Source organism: Argentina silus (genome assembly GCF_951799395.1).
Source record: "Argentina silus genome assembly, chromosome: Y".
NCBI lineage: Eukaryota > Metazoa > Chordata > Actinopteri > Argentiniformes > Argentinidae > Argentina > Argentina silus.
Genome location: NC_139654.1, coordinates 51481268 through 51502114, shown reverse-complemented (window position 1 = coordinate 51502114; position 20847 = coordinate 51481268). Strand labels below are relative to the sequence as shown.

The 20847-nt window shown below is 46.7% G+C and overlaps 1 protein-coding gene across 2 annotated transcripts; it reads right to left on the bottom strand.

Annotated features, from left to right (window-relative positions):
* Nucleotides 1-33: 33 nt before the first annotated feature.
* LOC310823843 (uncharacterized protein) lies at nt 34-18874 on the bottom strand. Of its 2 annotated transcripts, XM_083696715.1 has the most exons (3): nt 18781-18874; nt 10840-11277; nt 34-4014 (listed from the first exon to the last, which is right to left on the bottom strand). In XM_083696715.1, exons 2-3 carry the CDS (start codon nt 11009-11011, stop codon nt 1904-1906), a joined length of 2283 nt encoding a protein of 760 aa, XP_083552841.1. In that variant the 5' UTR covers nt 11012-11277; nt 18781-18874; the 3' UTR covers nt 34-1903. The 2 variants fall into 2 exon arrangements, with proteins under 2 accessions (XP_083552841.1, XP_083552842.1); XM_083696716.1 differs by lacking the exons at nt 10840-11277; nt 18781-18874 and adding an exon at nt 5241-5333.
* Nucleotides 18875-20847: the final 1973 nt, after the last annotated feature.

Here is a 20847-nt window from a genome sequence, read left to right as displayed (position 1 = left end):
TTGACTCAGTAATCAACATATATGGACTGCAAATGACAAAATAATGAAACACAATGTTTAATCAAATTAATAAATTGATATTACTCCTATCTACCATGTACACATTGCGTTATACACCCAAAAAATAACTACTGAGTGTGTCTCAGTGTAAGTGGGGTGGGAAATACTCAGTTCACACAGTCCCTAGTAACCTAATCCACTGAGTTTGAGCAAAAACATTTCTGTCGGGTCTAATGGTGCATTCATGACCAACTCAAAAACTCAAAATTCACCTGTGATCTCAGACCTACAAGTTCAAAGCATTCAAGTGATTTGAGGTTGGAAACTCCAAACAACACTTGCAGGGCGTAACGTTGGCCAGATACAGTGCCCTCCATAAGTATTGGAAAGAGGAGGCATTTTGCCTTCTTTTAGCTCTATACTCCCAACAGTTTGGATTTGAAATCAAACAATTTAGAAAGTACAACATGTTTTCAAAAGTATTGGATGAAATCATATAATGTCCAAATAAAGTACTCATGTTTAGTATTTGGTTGACAATCCATTGCATGCAATAACTGCATGAAGTCTGCGACCCATTGACCACACAAGATGCTGAGTATATTCTCTGGTTATGCTCTGCCAGGCCTGCAGCCATCTTCAGTTGTTGTTTGTTTTGAGGTCTTTTTTACCTAAAATCTTATCAAGAAATGAAATGAATGTTCAATTGGATTTAAATCTGACGATTGATTTAGCCAGTCAAGAACTTTCCATTTTGTGGCCCTGAAAAACTCCCTAGTTGCAATGGCAGTATGTTTGGGGTCATTGTCTTACTGTATGATATAGCACCATCCAATGAATTTGGAGGCATTTGGTTGTACTCAAGCAGACAATATGTTTCTGTACACTTCAGAATACATTCTGCTGCTGCTGTCAGCAGTAACGTCATCAATTAAGACAAGTTAGCCAGTTCTTGTGGTAGCTATACATGGCCAAATCATAGCACCCCCTGTGTCACAGATGAGGTGGTATGCTGTAAATCTTGGGCAGGTTGCATGTCTGCGTGGCTCCAGTTTCATAACTTCATAAAACACACATGCCGGTTTACATTCTCAGTAGCCTACAGACAGACAGACACACCTTACGTCATGATACTATCCTCTCTCTGCTCTGATCTTTAAAAACACAACTTTAATTAAAGCAGTCATACCCCATCGCCAGGGAGGGAGTCTGAAGGTAGAGAGTACAGTGGTTCATTCTGTTGGCTGTCTGGAGTATCTGAGGTAGATGAGTAGACCAAGACAGACTGACAGGCCTCAGTATCCAGAATAGATACACAATAGAGTAGTCTGTCCTTACAAGCAAATGTACATACTGTCAGTGCTTGACTTGGGATGAAAGAGGTACAGGAACTATTCATCTTATATGAGAGGATTTGTTCTAAACACCCAAGGAACAGAGTAGATACATTTCTGATATGATATGGATGCAAAGCCATGTGTGTAGCAACAACCTCTAGTTCCATTGCGTTCAGGAGAACGGTGGAAGACTTGGGAAAGGGACTAGAAGGCCAGCAGAAGCATGTCTGCTACTGAGGAGTATGAAGAGAGTGACAGAGATCTGTGCCTGAGCTTGATTTTATCTTGTTTTTGTTTTGCAATATTTGCCCAAAATGTAAACCTGTGCAAAGAGCTATTTATATATATTTCTACAGCTGAAAGTAAAGTGAAGTGAGGAAATGCCCCCTATTGGTAGTACTGTAAGTGAACAGAGAATCTTCTCTGCCCCCTGCTGTACAGATGAACACATTGCAGCTAAAATGTAAGTTGGTTATCACAAACCAATCATCAGTGGACTTGCTACCAAACTATTAGATGCTAATAAACCATTGTCAACTTCAGTGGGGTGGAGGTTAGGTGAAGGATTAGGATGAAGCAGTTGTATGCACTTGTATGTGTATTCTCTGGTGTCTCTTTAGGTCTCCTGCCATAGTGAAACTCTTCCCACACTGGGAGCAGTGATAGGGCCTCTCTCCTGTGTGTATTCTCTGATGTGTCTTTAGGCTGCTAGAGTGATTGAAAGTCTTCCCACACTGGGAGCAGTGGTATGGCTTCTCTCCTGTGTGTATTCTCTGATGTGCCTTCAGGGATCCTGCCTGGTTGAAAGTCTTCCCACACTGGGAGCAGTGGTATGGCTTCTCTCCTGTGTGTATTCTCTGGTGTGTTTGCAAGGCTCCTGCCTGGTTGAAACTCTTCCCACACTGGGAGCAGTGGTATGGCTTCTCTCCTGTGTGTATTCTCTGGTGTGTTTGCAAGTCTCCTGCCCCATTGAAACTTTTCCCACAGTGGGAGCAGTGGTATGGTCTCTCTCCAGTGTGTATTCTCTGGTGTCTCTTTAGGCCTCCTGCCATAGTGAAACTCTTCCCACACTGGGAGCAGTGATAGGGCCTCTCTCCTGTGTGTATTCTCTGATGTGTCTTTAGGCCGCTAGAGTGATTGAAAGTCTTCCCACACTGGGAGCAGTGATGGGGCCTCTCTCCTGTGTGTATTCTCTGATGTGCCTTTAGGGATCCTGTCTTGTTGAAATGCTTCCCACACTGAGAGCAGTGATATGGCCTCTCTCCTGTGTGCATTCTCTGGTGTGTTTGCAAGGCTCCTGCCTGACTGAAACTTTTCCAACAGTGGGAGCAGTGGTATGGTCTCTCTCCAGTGTGTATTCTCTGGTGTGACTTTAGGGATCCTGCCCAATTGAAACTTTTCTCACAGTGGGAGCAGTGGTATGGTCTCTCTCCAGTGTGTATTCTCTGGTGTGTCTTTAGGTATCCTGCCATAGTGAAACTCTTCCCACAATGGGAGCAGTGATATGGCCTCTCTCCTGTGTGTATTCTCTGATGCACTTTTAGGTCTCCTGGATGACTGAAACTCTTCCCGCACTGGGAGCAGTGGTGTGGCCTCTCTCCTGTGTGTATTCTCTGATGTTTTTGTAAGGATCCTGCTCGATTGAAACTCTTCCCACAATGGGAGCAGTGATATGGCCTCTCTCCTGTGTGTATTCTCTGATGTGTCTTTAGGCTGCTAGAGTGATTGAAAGTCTTCCCACACTGGGAGCAGTGGTATGGCTTCTCTCCTGTGTGTATTCTCTGATGTGCCTTCAGGGATCCTGCCTGGTTGAAAGTCTTCCCACACTGGGAGCAGTGGTATGGCTTCTCTCCTGTGTGTATTCTCTGGTGTGTTTGCAAGGCTCCTGCCTGGTTGAAACTCTTCCCACACTGGGAGCAGTGGTATGGCTTCTCTCCTGTGTGTATTCTCTGGTGTGTTTGCAAGTCTCCTGCCCCATTGAAACTTTTCCCACAGTGGGAGCAGTGGTATGGTCTCTCTCCAGTGTGTATTCTCTGGTGTCTCTTTAGGCCTCCTGCCATAGTGAAACTCTTCCCACACTGGGAGCAGTGATAGGGCCTCTCTCCTGTGTGCATTCTCTGGTGTGTTTGCAAGGCTCCTGCCTGACTGAAACTTTTCCAACAGTGGGAGCAGTGGTATGGTCTCTCTCCAGTGTGTATTCTCTGGTGTGACTTTAGGGATCCTGCCCAATTGAAACTTTTCTCACAGTGGGAGCAGTGGTATGGTCTCTCTCCAGTGTGTATTCTCTGGTGTGTCTTTAGGTATCCTGCCATAGTGAAACTCTTCCCACAATGGGAGCAGTGATATGGCCTCTCTCCTGTGTGTATTCTCTGATGTGTCTTTAGGTGCCCCACATCCCTGAAACTCTTCTCACAGTGCGAGCATTGGTATGGCTTCTCTCCTGTGTGTATTCTCTGATGCCTCTTTAGGTTACTCATATGACCAAAACTCTTTCCACACTGAAGGCAAGGGTGAGTGTCCTCTCCTCTGTGAGTCAAATCCTCTTGCTCATAGAAACTACTGAAGTAGTCCATGCACTGGTGATTCTTCTGTCTTAAGCTCCTCTGCCTGTGTTGTTTATGGTTTCCTGATGCGGTGGAGCTGGGCTCACTGTCTAAGCCATGGTTGGAGCTCTCTCCTGTAAGAATAGGAACATATACAGGATTAGAAAAGATGAGAACAAGTAGTGCTTCCACAGGCTCACCAGTGTCAGAAGTAACACATCTGGGGTCTGCAGAAACTGTGGGAACTTGAGGTTGTCAGAGTGTGTTGATATTACAACAAATGCAAATGAGTACCTCATCCAGTGTTTCCACTGGCCCCTCACTGCAAGATATTTACCCCCGCTGCTGTGGGACTTCTAGAATAAAAACTTAAAAATGGAGGTACGCAACAACATATAGTCTCTCTGCACTCTGACGGAGTGTCAACCACTCACGTTGCTAGTAGACTATAGGTGAGAGCGCAAATGCAGACACAGTTGAGTGATAGTGGGACAAGACCAGGTTTGAACAGCGACAATAATGTAGAGAGATAGCTAGCTAGCACTAAGCTACACACTTTTTTCCACAAAACTTCCCCTTTACCATTTATTGGCGACTATGTTGTTAAATAGCTAGATGACAGTTATTTTCAATGTGACTATGCTAGATCACACAGTTCCTCAAGGTAATATTTAGCAATCAGTTTAAATGATGATACAAGCTGGGTCTAGCTAACATTAGTCAAATAAAATCTGCTTCATTTAACTTTCAGATGAGTTTGTAAAAGTATTTTTTACAGAAGAGAAAGATTGCCCCTGATGATGAAGAAGCGAAGAATAGTCAGGTAGGGAGAAGGCTCTGGGCTCTTGAAAATGCCCCTGTAATTTTGAAGGCGTACAAAGAAATGATGCCATCTAAAATATGTAGTGGTAAGTTGGCGAGTTGCTAAGGGATTGTAATGTCCCTAATAAAATACTTGAGAAAACGATCCTACTGATTTCTTTATCAAGTGTGTTTACTTTACTAGAAAGGTACGGCAAAGGCGAGTGCAGCAAGGGAGAGAGGAAAGTGGAGGAAGAGGGCAGAAGGGGAGGAAAGAGGAGGAGTAGAGGAGAGAGGAGGAGAGGAGATCTTCCAAGGCTTTAGCCATGGCTCTACATGTTGAGTCTATTCAGCATCACACCATGTGTCTTTAACGGCAGTAAATATATGCTGTAAATATATAGTGTAATATGAATTCAAGTCTCATCTAAATTGACATTCACCCAAACCAGTAGGGGGGCTATGTCAGCATGTGTGCACGCCCCTCCAACCCCCGCTACCGCCTAATCAATGTTCCATGATTAATGATTGTGTTAAGGCATATGTATTATAGGCCTACCTAAGACTCCGTTGCTCAACAGTTGTATTTTCATGATCAATTTTGTTTGAATGAATGAACAACTCCTGTGGTGAAATCATAGGAAAAACAAAAATAAATATACAAATACAGTGCCTTCAGAAAGTATTCAGACCCCTTCACTTTTTCCACATTTTGTTGTGTTATAGACTCAATTTAAAATTGATTAAAATAAAAGAATTTGCCATCAATCCACACACAATACCCCAGAATGACAAAACGAAAACACAGTTCCAGCCACTTTCTTTGCTATCACTTGAATTCATTGTTGATAACACAATTATGGATATGAGATTATTAAGATATATTAGATTATTAAATTATATTATTGTGGGGGGACATGCAGCGTTCGGCCTGTAGAGGGAGCTACAGGACCGTGGCCGGGGTTGTGTCGGCGAGACTTTTGTTGCACACCTGCTGCGAATTAAGTCTCGCCGGCGAATGTTTAAGATGGGTGTGCTTCTGCCATTTCAGGAAGGGAGCTAAGCTGGAGAAGCAGGCGGCGAGAGCAGAGGAGAGCCGAGCCGAGCCGAGCACAGGACCAAAGGAAAGACTTTGAACGAGGCTGGAAAGCCGAACCGTGCCAGCGGACCCCTTTTGAAAATAAACGGGAGAAAGTCCCTTATCATTATACTGCGTCTGCCTCTGTGTACCACCGGACATTGTTACATTGGCGCCCAACCTGGGACACAGAAAAAGGCTAGATGGACGCGCTAACAGCGGCAATTGCAAGGATAACGCTCGTTCTCGAGCAACAGACAACCCTGCAGCAGACCCAGCAGGCGACCCTAGAGGAGCTGATGGCGGCGAGGCTCGCGGGCGGGGCCGGCGGGCCGGCGCCGGGGACCGGAGCGGCACCAGGTCCCCCCAAGGTCCAGCTGCAGAAGATGGGGGACCTGGACGACCCAGAGGCGTTCCTCGCGGTGTTCGAGGGGACGGCGAGGATCTCGGGGTGGCCGGACCGAGAGTGGGCCTACCATCTGCTGCCCCTCCTGTCAGGGGAGGCGCAGCTCGCGGCCCACAGTTTGCCGGCGGCCGCCCAACGGGATTACCAGTCCCTGGCCCGGGCGATTCGGGACCGCCTGGGCCTGACACCGGAGGAACACCGACGCCGGTTCCGGGCCATGACCATGGAGGAGGGGTGCCGGCCCTTCGCCTTCGCCCAGCGGCTGGGGGACAGCGCATGGCGGTGGCTGGACCCCGAGAACAACTCGGCGGTGGAGGTCGGGAACCGGGTGGTATTGGAGCAGTTCCTTGCGGGGCTCCCGGCCCGCACCGCCGCCTGGGTCCAGTACCACCGCCCCCAGGACCTAAAGACCGCCGTGGGTCTGGCGGAGGACCATCTCTCCCTCCCACCGCGGGGGCCACAACGACCAACCCCGGCCCCGCGGCAAGGGGGGGGGGGCCAACGCCCAGGAGGAGCCGGGGGAGCAGAAGGAGGGAGGCCGGCGCCCGCCCCGAGAACGAGATGGCAGGAGCGCGCCGATCCGGAACCAGCCCCGGCCCCGCAGAGAGAACCTCGAGCGACAGGGGGGGTGTGTTGGCGGTGCGGACGGCCGGGCCACGTGCAGGCCGAGTGTCGGGCGATGGACGTGGGGCAGGTCGTCCGCATCGGCGACATACCGGGCCCTCCCCCCGGACCAGGAGCGGCGTATCGTATTCCGGTAAGGATACAACGTGATACGCACCAGGCGTTCTTGGATTCGGGCTGTATGCAGTCCATGATCCAGGAGCGCCTGGTTCGGCCGGGGGCACTGTTGAAGGCATCGAGGGTGCGGGTGAGGTGTGTGCATGGGGACATTCACGAATATCCGCTGGTCGCTATCGAAATTCATTTTGAGGGGAAAAACCATAGGGTACAGGCGGCGGTAAAGCCCACGCCTCACGCATCCCCTGATTCTAGGTGTGGATTGGGAGGGGTTTCCTCAAGCGGTAAAGAGGGCTACCGGGATGCGTGCACGACAGCTAGGGAGGTGTGTGGCGTGTAATGTGCTCTGTGCCGAGGCGGCGCCTCGCGACACTGCCGGGGAGCCGGAGCCGGCGGGGGCGCCTCACCCCGAGACTTCCTCGCCGAACTATCCGCTGCTAGGCGACTTCCCCCTCGAGCAGTCTCGTGATGAGACCCTCAGATCAGCCTTTGACCAAGTGATAGCAATTGATGGTACTTTGATACGGCCAGACACAGTGCGCGCCCACCCCTATTTCGCGATTATCAGCGACAGGTTATATCGAGTAAGTCGTGACTCACATAGTCAGGAGGAAGTAACCCAGTTGCTGGTTCCCCGCAGCCGCCGCGAAATGGTCTTCCAGGCGGCTCATTTCAACCCCATGGCGGGCCATCTAGGGTATGACAAAACACTGCACCGTATAATGGCTCGATTTTATTGGCCGGGGATTCGGGCAGAGGTGCGTAGGTGGTGCGCATCCTGTCGGGAATGTCAGTTAGTAAATCCCCCGGCCATCCCACGGGCCCCCTTGCGGCCCTTACCATTGGTCGAGAACCCATTCGACCGCATTGCGATGGATATTATCGGGCCATTTGAGCGGAGCACACAGGGTTATCGATTTGTGTTGGTCTTGATAGATTACGCCACCCGATACCCCGAGGCAATACCTTGTGTGTAGCGCAAGCATTGTTTCAAGTCATCTCCCGCGTGGGAATCCCGAAAGAGATTCTCACCGATCAGGGCACTAATTTTATGTCACGCACCCTCAAGGAACTGTATGGCTTGCTGAACATCAAGGCGATTCGAACCAGTGTTTACCACCCGGCCACGGACGGCCTTTGTGAGCGGTTCAATCGGACCTTGAAGTCAATGATCCGGAAGTTTGTCCGCGAGGATAGTCGGAATTGGCATAAATGGCTAGATCCCCTGTTGTTTGCGGTGCGGGAAGTTCCCCAAGCTTCCACCGGGTTTTCCCCGTTTGAATTACTCTACGGGCGTAAGCCCCGGGGTGTCCTAGACCTGTTTAAAGAAAATTGGGAGGAAGGGTCTAGCGACAGTAAGAATGAGATCCAGTACGTCCTCGACTTGCGCACAAAGCTCCACGCCCTAGGGGCTATCTCACGTGAGCATTTGCTGCAAGCCCAGGAGCGTCAGAAACGCCTGTATGACAGGGGGGCTACCCTACGAGAGTTTACACCGGGAGACAAGGTGCTCGTACTGTTACCCACCTCCAGCACGAAATTACTCGCGAAGTGGCAAGGGCCGTTTGTGGTCACACGTCGCATGGGGGACGTGGATTATGAGGTTATACGCTCGGACCGGGGGGATAGCTTGCAGGTGTATCACGTCAATCTCCTAAAAAAATGGAACGACGTGGTCACTGTTGCTCTGGCTACGATAGTTCCAGAGAGAGAGGAGTTCGGTCCGGAAGTCCCAAAATCGAAAGGTAGCACTCCGGTCGATATTGATAACCATCTCTCTGCTAGCCAGGCCGCGGACGTTGCAGATTTGCAGCTTAAGTTCGCCGACGTGTTCTCTCCCCTGCCCGGTCGGACTACGCTCATCGACCACCATATAGAAACGCAGCCGGGTTTAACGGTGCGCACGCGTCCCTATAGGTTGCCGGTGCACAAACAAGACGTTGTGTGCCGGGAGTTGGAAGCCATGCTGGAGCTGGGTGTGGTCGAGGAGTCCCGCAGTGATTGGTGTAGCCCCATCGTGCTTGTCAACAAGCCAGATGGGACTATACGGTTCTGTGTGGATTATAGACGGGTTAATGCGGTCTCCAAGTTCGATGCATATCCGATGCCCCGGGTCGACGAGCTCTTGGACCGGCTTGGTACGGCCAGGTACTTCACGACATTGGATTGCACGAAGGGATACTGGCAGATTCCACTCTCGCCGGTGTCCCGGGAGAAAACGGCATTCTCCACTCCGCTCGGGTTATTCCAGTTCACCGTGCTCCCTTTCGGGTTGTTCGGAGCCCCAGCCACTTTTCAGCGCCTCATGGACCGTATTCTGCGGCCGCACGCCGCCTATGCTGCGGCCTACCTAGACGACATTGTCGTCCACAGTGACACCTGGCCGCAGCATGTGCGGAGGGTGGCTGCTGTTCTGCGGTCCCTGAGGCAGGCGGGGCTAACGGCCAACCCGAAAAAATGCGTGATCGGGCGGAGGGAGATCCGGTATCTGGGGTACCACTTGGGACGGGGGGAGGTGCGACCGCAGATTGAAAAGACTGCGGCCATCGCCGCCTCTCCCCGGCCCAAGACAAAGAAGGAGGTGAGGGCCTTCCTGGGGCTGGCGGGATATTACCGCCAGTTCGTACCTGGGTTTTCAGAGCTGGCCAGTCCCTTGACGGACCTCACCCGGAAGGGTGCCCCGGATCCGGTCCAATGGTCGGGCCAGTGCCAGGGGTCGTTCGAGGCCCTTAAGGGGGCTCTTTGTGGAGAAACGGTCCTGTATGCGCCTGATTTTAACCTCCCTTTCTCCCTACAGACGGACGCGTCGGATAGAGGGCTGGGAGCAGTGCTGACCCAGCGCGTGGAGGGGGCCGACCGGCCGGTGCTGTACCTGAGCCGTAAGCTGTCGGAGAGGGAGGGCCGGTACAGCACCGTGGAGAAGGAGTGCCTGGCCATCAAGTGGGCGGTCGGCACCCTCCGCTACTACCTGCTGGGTCGCGCCTTCACCCTCTACTCCGACCATGCCCCCCTCCAGTGGCTCCACCGCATGAAGGATGTAAACGCGAGGATCACCCGGTGGTACCTCGCGTTGCAGCCCTTCAACTTTTCCGTCGTGCACAGACCGGGGGCGCAGATGGTCGTGGCAGACTTCCTCTCCCGGGCAGGGGGGGGGGAGTAGGTCGTCGGCCGTCGGGTCCCCGGCCTGTGTCGGGCGGTGGGGGTATGTGAGGGACATGCAGCGTTCGGCCTGTAGAGGGAGCTACAGGACCATGGCCGCGGTTGTGTCGGCGAGACTTTTGTTGCACACCTGCTGCGAATTAAGTCTCGCCGGCGAATGTTTAAGATGGGTGTGCTTCTGCCATTTCAGGAAGGGAGCTAAGCTGGAGAAGCAGGCGGCGAGAGCAGAGGAGAGCCGAGCCGAGCCGAGCACAGGACCAAAGGAAAGACTTTGAACGAGGCTGGAAAGCCGAACCGTGCCAGCGGACCCCTTTTGAAAATAAACGGGAGAAAGTCCCTTATCATTATACTGCGTCTGCCTCTGTGTACCACCGGACATTGTTACAATTATATATTAAGATTTCCATTCAGGGATTATTTTTGGCCACTTGGTTATAGACCAATTTTGTAGAGTGACTGAGAGGATGTCCCATGCTTTTTCCTCCCCACCATTCAACTTTGAAGATTTTTATAAATCTCCTGTGGTGGATGTCTAGGTTTTGCAAAGGGTCTGAATACTTATGTACATGAGGTATTTCTGCATTTCTGCGATTTTAATAAATTTACTGACATTTCTAAAAATCTGTTTTCGCTTTGTCATTCTGGGGTATTGTGTGTGGATTGATGGCAAATTATTTTAATTTAATCCATTTTAAATTTAGTCTATAACACAACAAAATGTGGAAAAAGTGAAGGGGTCTGAATACTTTCCGAAGGTACTGTACATAATCTCACCTTCTTTCTCCTCCACTTCATCTTCTCCTTGCTCTTCTTTCATTATCACATCTTTATCCTCCGCTTCCTCTTCCTCCACCATCACATCCTTCTTTTCTTCTGCGTCTTCTCCTTCCTCCTCTTTCATATCTTCCTCCACCACTTCATATCCTCTTCCCTCTTCTTTCACCATCACATCTTCCTTCTCTTCCTCCTCTCTTCCTCCTCTCTTCCACTTACTCCTCCTCCTCCTCCTCTTTCACCATCACATCTTTCTCCTTCACTTCCTTTCCTCCTTCCTCCTCTTTCACTACCACATTGAGTTCCAGTGTTTGACTGCAGTATTCCAGCTTCACTGCCACCATCTCTGGACCCCAAGGTGTGGTTTTCTGGACTGAAGAACCACAGCAACAACTCTGTGGACGGGTTCAGAAATAGTAGCTGGGCTGTGAGGTGGATCTGTAGTGTAAACAAATGAAGCACAAACAGTCACGGGTAAATTTCACAAACTGTACCAAAAAACCTAATCAGACTCTTAACTCGCTATTCTGCTAGCTATGCTAGCCTGTGGACAAGGGTATTAAAACATATAGGACATAATGAATTGTTATGGGAATACAATAAAATAAAATATAGACTATACATAAAATATTTGTATATTTTGACTAACACTTATGGAGACTCAAATAGTTCCTTCACGCAAACCTATGGAGCAAGTTGCCAGTCAACTGTTTGTTTGCCCGCGGAGCCAGTCTGAGAAATATTACTAGCTTACCTAATCATTTTCAAACTGTATAGATACTGTAAATTTAACTTGCATGGTTAAACCAATTCAAGAGTGAGATTTTCCAAATGGGGGTAGTTTTATTGTTTTACTTGAGAGTAGCCATGTATTGAGTAAATCTGGACGGATTTTTTGGAACTATTTGAAGCCTCCAGTAATTCCATTGGCACCACTCTTTTAAAATACCACTCTAAGGAGATGTATTTCATGTAAACAAGCGCAAAGCATGTGCAAATTCGGGGCGGAAAAGCACTGTTTTGTTGTCAGCACACCAGAGAACGTATATACAGTGGGGGAAATAATTATTTGATCCCCTGCTGATTTTGTTAGTTTGCCCGATTACAAAGAAATGAGTGGTCTATCATTTTTATGGTACTTTTATTTTAACAAATAGACACAGAATATCAACAAAGAAGTCCAGAAAAAACACATTATATAAAGTTATGAATTCATTTGCATTCGATCGAAGGAAATAAGTATTTGATCCCCAAGCAAAACATGACTTAGTACTTGGTGGAGAAACCCTTGCTGGCAAGCACAGAAGTCAGATGTTTCTTATAGTTGGTCACCAGGTTTGCACACATCTCAGGAGGGATTTTGGTCCACTCCTCTTTACAGATCCTCTCCAAATCCTGAAGGTTTCAAGGCTTTTGCTTGGCAACTCGAAGCTTCAGCTCCCTCCACAAATTTTCGATAGGATTAAGGTCTGGAGACTAGCTAGGCCACTCCATGACCTTAGTGTGCTTCTTCTTGAGCCACTCCTTTGTTGCCTTGGCTGTATGTTTTGGGTCATTGTCATGCTGGAAGACCCATCCAAGACCCATCCTCAGTGCTCTGGCTGAGGGAAGGAGGTTCTTGTCCAAGAACTTATGGTACATGGCCCCGTCCATTGGCCCCTCAATGCAGTGAAGTCGTCCTGTACCCTTAGCAGAGAAACAACCCCAAAGTATAATGTTTCCACCTCCGTGTTTGACGGTGGGGATGGTGTTCTTGGGATTGTAGCATTCAGCATTTCTCTCCCTCCAAACACGAAGAGTCGAATTTATGCCAAAGAGTTACATTTTGGTCTTATCTGACCACATCACCTTCTCCCAAGCCTTCTCTGAATCATTTAGGTGTTCATTGGCAAACTTCAGATGGGCCTGTACATGTGCCTTCTTGAGCAGGGGGACCTTGCGGGCACTGCAGGATTTCAATCCGTTACGGTGTAGTGTGTTACCAATGGTTTTCTTGGTGACTGTGGTCCCAGCTGCCTTGAGATCATTACCAAGCTCCTCCCGTGTAGTTCTGGGCTGATCCCTCACCCTTCTCATGATCATCCTTACCCCACGAGGCAAGATCTTGCATGGAGCTCCAGGCCGAGGGCGATTGATGGTTATTTTGTATTTCTTCCATTTTCTAATAATTGCACCAACAGTTGTCTCCTTCTCACCAAGCTTCTTGCTGATGGTCTTGTAGCCCATTCCAGCCTTGTGCAGGTCTACAACTCTTACCCTGATGTCCTTTGAATGTTCTTTAGTCTTGCCCATGGTGGTGGAGAGGTTGGAATGGAAGAGATTGATTCTATTAACAGGTGTCTTTTATACCCATAACAAGCAGAGATTAGGAGTACTTTTCCTAAAGTGACAGGACTAATCTGTGTGCCTCATGGGCATATAACCGGTCTGTATGAGCCAGAATTCTTGCTGGTTTGTAGGGGATCAAATACTTATTTCCTTCGATCAAATGCTAATTAATTTATAACTTTATATAATGTGTTTTTTCTGGACTTCTTTGTTGATATTCTGTCTCTATTTGTTAAACTAAAAGTACCATAAAAATTATAGACCTCTCATTTCTTTATAATCGGGCAAACTAACAAAATCAGCAGGGGATCAAATAATTATTTCCCCCACTGTATAGTGTGGTCAAACGTTCTGGTCACAATACTATCCCTATGGGGATATCCCAAATAATTTGAAATAGTGTACATTTACCTGTTAATTCATGTTACCAATATACTTACTGCAGAAAACTGTCGGTTTTCTTCTTAGAAACAAAAGCATAGAAGCAGTTTGCCTATGTTGACAAGCATAAACGCCTGTGCTTTGCACAACAAGCAAATCAAAAGATTAAGTTTAATCATACACATTTCTAACCAGCAATTTGGAATCTGTTAGAATCATCTGTGTTCTCTGAGCTCCAATAGTGGACTTCCATCTACTTCCAGTCAATGTCAATTTATTTAATGAGGATTTTTTCAAAATAAGATTTTGCATTTACACATGGTAAATAGGGGTCAAGGAAGCACAGAAAATATGCTAATCATCTTAACAAATATATATATCAATCATAACTATATAATATTTGGTATAGTATTGCTCCAGAAGGGTTTGTAGTTGTTCTTATATCCTAATTATTGTTATGAAATGGTATTGCCCCAGAATAATGGGCTGTACAGAACTATTTTTTTAAAGACATCTTTGGTGCCACTCTACTCTGGAACACTTCTAGAATACATATCAGGCGACTGTGAATCTAAAGCGATGCAATTGCAAATGTTGCTGGTTATTTACTCAGCCGTACAGCTCATATTACCCAATCTGCACTGTATAGGACACATATAATGGACTATATAGAGCTATTTTTCAAAGATTTCAATACATCATACTCACATTCTGGAAGTGTTGAGGAGTAGAGTGGCACCAGAGATGTATTGAAATCTTACAATTATTTTGAAGCACTTTTATTTTGAAGCCACGAAAACAGCGATAAGCGAAACTGAAAGTCATAATGGAGCTAGCTGGAGTTTATTGGAGCTCAGAGAACACAGGCGTGTTCTCTGAGATAGTAGCCTTAGTAGTCGTAGCCTTCTTCCGATCGGTGCAAATGTATGTCAATAAAAAAATAAATTAAAAAAAAAGCGCCCACGTTAAACTTGTTTAAGCATTTACAAATACTAAATACTTATTTAAATCAATTGTCCCCAACCACACTTTCTATTGGTTTTTCAAACCATCACTCAAATAAGTGCCAACCCTTGTTTTATCGTTAGGATTAACGATAAACGATAAACGATTAACGATTCACACAGCTCCGGAATCAAAAACGAATGAACCCAATATTATATGATTGTCTTCGCCAAAGTCTCATCGACAACAAACTGAAAACCGCTAACATATCCCGTTTGGGGCTTTTTTTATTTTAGAAATAATGTATCAGACGTGGGAGTGTGAACGAGAGGGAGAGCTAGCCAGGCTGCAACCGTGTTAGGCGGAGCGGAGTATTTTTGTACTACTGTCTGATGGCAAACTGCAATAATTTTTGACAAAACACTATCTAGCTTGCTACTTCTGTTCAATAGCAAGCTTGGAGTGTCAGACATTTCGTCGATAAACTACGACAAAGGTTATTTTATGAGCCATGAACAAGGCATGAATAAAGGCACATAAGAGTAGCTATATGTTTGTGCACAGGCGTGTGCGTGCGTGCGTGTGTGTGTGTGTGTGTGTGAAGGAGTCTCTGGGAGGAGAGAGACGAGTTTGACAGAGATAACTTTTGAACGTGGTAGATACTCAGATGCTGCTAGGGAAGTTTACAAGGATTTAGTGACTACCATGGGGGTTAGTTTAACCAAATCATCAGAAGTGGTCAACAGGTTGTTTTGGAGAAGTTTTAAGGGTCCAAGATGGGCATACTTTCAAGCTGTATGCAAAATATTCCAATGTTCATGCAGGATTGTGTAGACACGTACCTCTGCCATCGTACTTGAAGTTCATATTGCAATCTGGACGCAAAAGCGTTTCCTGCTGGCAACATCACTACTGCATCCCTCTCCCAACAATCATGCTTTACCGCTATAGCCTATATATGTGCAGTAGGTTAGTTTTTTATTTATAAATATATATATATAGCAGTAAAGCATGACTGTTGATAAAAAATGGTCACAATTTTATGAGATTATCTGTCATTAAAAGCTTAGTTTGAGCAGGTTTCAGCTATTACAATATGGGTAAAAGTAATAAACATCATTTGTTCCTTAACTAAATAATAGTATATAGTTGCTTATATTCTGGCCAGAGGGAGCTGACTCAGCGCTCCAGCAGCGTTTTGGAAACACTGACTGGGGTGTGTTTGCCACTCAGGCCACCCATGACTCCCACACGGACATTGATTCATATGCCTCCTCTGTTTTGGACTACATCAATTCCAACATCAACAGTGTCACCACACTCAAGCAGATCACCACTTTCCCTAATCAGAAGCCATGGATGAACAGTGAGGTCCGACTCCTGCTGAAGGCACACGACATTGCCTTCAGATCAGGGGATGCTCGGGCCTATAGCTCATCCAGGGCTAATCTGCAGAGGGGCATCAAAAAGGCCAAGCACAACCACAAGCTGAGGATAGAGGATCACTTCAGGAACAACTCTGACCCCCGACGCATGTGGCAGGGCATCCAGGCCATCACAGACTACAAACCAACTAACACCCCACCCCTCTCCGTTGACGCCTCCCTCCCTGATGAGCTGAACCACTTCTACGGCCGCTTTGACAGGGACAACAAGGAGGTGGCCATCAAGGCTGTGCTCCCTGCGGATCACCAGCCCCTCACTCTCTCCCACCGACGTGTGTGCGGCACTGAGCAGGACTAACGCACGCAAGGCTGCTGGTCCTGATGGGATCCCCGGACGCGTCCTCAGGGCCTGCGCTGTGCAGCTGACTAAGGTTTGGACTGACATATTCAACCTGTCCCTAGCCCAAGCAGCTGTCCCCGCGTGCTTCAAAACCACCTCCATCGTGCCGGTGCCAAAACACTCCACTGCAACGAGCTTAAATGACTTCCGACCAGTGGCACTCACGCCCATCATCATGAAGTGCTTCGAGAGGCTGGTCTTAGCTCAACTCAAGACCTGCCTACCACCCACACTGGACCCCTTTCAATTCGCCTACCGGCAGAACAGGAGTACAGAGGATGCCATTTCAACGGCACTTCACTCCGCCCTGTCCCACCTCGACAAGACTAACTCTTATGTGAGAATGCTGTTCATTGACTTCAGTTCAGCATTCAACACCATCATCCCCTCCAAACTGATCTCCAAACTCAGGCAACTGGGCATCAACTCCTCCCTCTGCAACTGGATTCTGGACTTCCTAACCAACAGGCCGCAGTCTGTTAGGCTTCACAACCACACCTCTTCAACCTCACCCTGAACACTGGCGTTCCACAAGGCTGTGTGCTGAGCCCCCTCCTTTACTCCCTCTTCACCTACGACTGCACACCTGTACATGGCTCAAACACCATTGTTAAGTTTGCAGACGACACAACGGTGATCGGTCTCATCAGCAACAACGATGAGTCGGCCTACAGGGAGGAGGTCCAGCACCTAACAGTGTGGTGCAACGACAATAACCTGGCTCTCAACACCAGGAAGACCAAAGAACTCATTGTGGACTTCAGGAAGTCTAAAGCTGGCGCACACACCCCCATCCTCATCAACGGGACTGAGGTGGAGCGAGTCACCAGCTTCAAGTTTCTGGGTGTCCACATCTCTGAGGACCCCTCCTGGACCCTCGACACCTCCACCCTGATAAAGAAGGCTCACCAGCGTCTCTTCTTCCTGAGGAGACTAAAGAAGGTCCATCTGTCTCCTCAGATCCTGGTGAACTTCTACCGCTGCACCATCGAGAGTATCCTTACCAACTGTGTCACAGTATGGTATGGCAACTGCTCGGCATCGGACCGGAAAGCACTGCAGAGGGTGGTGAAAACTGCCCAACGCATCACCGGTTCCTCACTCCCCTCCATCGAGGCTGTCCAGGGCAAACGATGCTTGCGTAAGGCACGCAGCATCGTCAAGGACATTTCTCACCCCAACCATAGACTTTTCACCTCACTCCCCTCCGGGAGGCGCTACAGGTCTCTCCGCACCCGAACCAGCAGGTTCAGAGGCAGCTTCTTCCCTGCGGCTGTCACCCTACTGAACTTGAACACTGCACCTACCTGACAACCTACCAACCCCTGCAACCCCTGCAACCCCCCCCCCCCCACCCACCCACCCACCCGGACAATTGCACTATTACTCCCCTCCCCTGCTCTTACTCAATACCACTGCTCTTCTGTACATATCTGTCCATACTGTTCATACTGTTCATAATGCACATATCCTTATATTTTCTTTAATACTACTGCACATACTGTACATACCTGTTTATACTGTTTATACGGCATTCCATATTTATATTTATTCTGCTATCTACCTCATGTTACTGTTAATACATATATACTGCTAGACTGCATTACCTATACAGCTCATATGCTGCTACACTGTTCATACTGTAACTATTTATTCTGCTATAATGCTACTGCTTACTCATATACTGCTTATACTGCACTGCTTATATTATACTGCACTACTTACTGCTCATATATTGCACTACCTGTAAATACTGTTCATTGCACTTTCTGCTATTTTGCACTTCTGGTTAGACGCTAACTGCATTTCGTTGTCTCTGTACTTGTACTCTGCACAATGACAATAAAGTTGAATCTAATCTAATATTGACTAATAAGAGCTCATGACTAACTTTACATGGCCATATGGGAACAAATGCTCTTGAAGAAGATACATAGGATAGGAGACGATAACAGCTTGATAAATAGTATCAATGTTTTCCATTCATTTCAACGAGACTGCTTTACTCCAACCTCCTCCACCGCTAGGTTGTAAAGGTGGTTTTCGGGTACTATTTAACGTAAATGAAAGCTAATCAAACATGTTATGGGCAACACATATTTGAAGTCTGTTCATTTTATTGTATATATATTTATATATTTCGATCTATATTGTCGGAATGACCGAACAGTTGTATTGACAATGGGCAACTGACCTGGATATCGGGAAGAAAACAGGAAGCGTAACGTGAAATCAAAATCATTACGTTATTGTTAAATACCCAAATATATCATGTTTTACAGTTAAGATGTTGTCTGATGTCTCAGAAATCGTCGATCATAATACGGACTGTTCCACGCGGTTCATTTCATCCAGATAAAACTGCAGGACATACTGGCCGAACATACTGGCCACGCGGTTCATTTCATCCAGATAAAACTGCAGGACATACTGGCCGAGCCATTGACATTTGAGGAATGAAACATCTGCCTGAATTAGACATACGGACCATGTTTTCCTTACCTGCACTCATGCAATATTCACCGACCATCGACGTTTATAAAATTGTTATGATCAACCTGGTCAACTTCATCACGATCAGAGAAAGTTCAAGCAGATTTATGGGAACTTCCGGTTTTAAAAAAACTTCAAATTAAAAGATCGAAAAAAACATGTCTATCAAAACGTTGATATCGATATATTGTTATATATTGACAGTTGTTTCATTGATATTGATACAGTAATCATAATATATTAATTGCAAAAGAAAGAAAAAATAACAAGACATTTTTATCTGCACACATTGGGATATACAGAAAAACTGTTGGGTGTCTTAATATGTCGACTCAGCACAGTTCCTCGTAACCAAATCCACTGATTTTGAGAACATGGAGATGTCAGGGATTTCTGCTGGCTCTAATCCCATCCACAGGGCTGTGTTGGTATCTCCGCTGTGGTGACATTGTAAATATTTAACTAGCTCAGGAAATGCTGAATGATAGAAAATCAGGTCAAATCAGATGACATCAGATGGTTGATGTTCAGAACCCAGTTAATTGTACAGTTTAGTACAATAAATGTTTTATATTGTAGTCTACTATAGACAGTGCTTGCAACATTGTAAGTAACACTTGCAACTTGTTAACCATCTAACGCTTGTCACATCACATACCACACTGTCAGTGCTGAGCAGACCTGGGTTCAGATCTTATTGGAAATCATTTCAAATACATACAGTCATGAGAAAAAGTTAGGACACCCCCCAAAATATTAAGTTATTCTCTTAAAAATATGGACATATCAATATGTTATCTTCTTTCTAACAATGTCTATAGATAAAGGGGATGTAATTGAACAAAAAACTATGAAAATGTAACTTTGTAATCATTTATTTAACGAAAAATTAACAATAATGCCAATTCCCACTGAGGAAAAAGTTAGGACACCCTATGCCCTAATAGCTAGTATTGCCCCCCTTGGCTGAAATAACCTCAATTAGACGTTTCTTATAACTGTCTACAGGTCTCTGACATCAATTGGGAGAAAGTTTTTCCCACTCCTCCTTGCAGAATTCTTTCAGCTGTGTGATGTTCGAGGGGTGTCTTGCATGCACAGCCAGTTTCAAATCAATCCACAGCATCTCAATAAGATTAAGATCCAGGCTTTGACTTGACCATTCCAGAACTCTCAATTTATTTTTCTTGAGCCATTCCTTGGTAGATTTACTGAAATGTTTTGGGTCATTGTCATGTTGCATGGTCCACATCTGCTTCAGCTTCAACTTTCGAACAGATGGTCTCACATTTTCCTCAAGCACCCTCTGATACAATACAAAATTCATAGTGGATTCTATGATGGTGAGCTGACCAGGCCCTGCTGCAGAAAAGCAGCCCCAAACCATGACATTTCCACCCCCATGCTTCACAGTTGGTATGAGGTTCTTGTTCTCAAATGCTGTCTTGGTTTTGCGCCAAACATGTCTACTCTTACTGTGCCCAAATAGTTCAACTTTGGATTCATCTGTCCAAAGCACATTGTTCCAGAAGTTCTGGTCTTTCTCTAGGTGTTCTCTGGCAAACTTTAGTCTTGCCCTGATGTTTTTTTTTTGACAGCAGGGGTTTCCTCCTTGCACACCTCCCATGTAATGCAAACTTGTTCAGTCTCTTTCTTATGGTGGATGCATGTACTTTGACATCAATTGTGGCAAGAGATACCTGTAGGTCTCGTGATGACATTCTGGGATTGTTGGAGACTTCTTTAAGCATCTTTCGGTCAGCTCTTATGCTGAACTTGCTTGGGCGGCCTGACCTGGCCATGTTGGTGGTGGTTTTAAATGTTCTCCACTTGTAAATTATTTTCCGGACAGTGGAATGGCCAATTTCGAATAGTTTGGAGATCTTTTTATATCCCTTCCCAGACTCATATGCATCTACAATTTTTCTTCTGAAGGCCTCAGAGAGCTCTTTTGATCTCGCCATGGTGATGCAACTCACTTCAACAATCAAGAGCAAACCAAACTAAATATCTGAGGCTTAAATAGGACAGGCTCCTCCAAAATCCTCTGTAACGATGTTCTAATCATTTGCACCT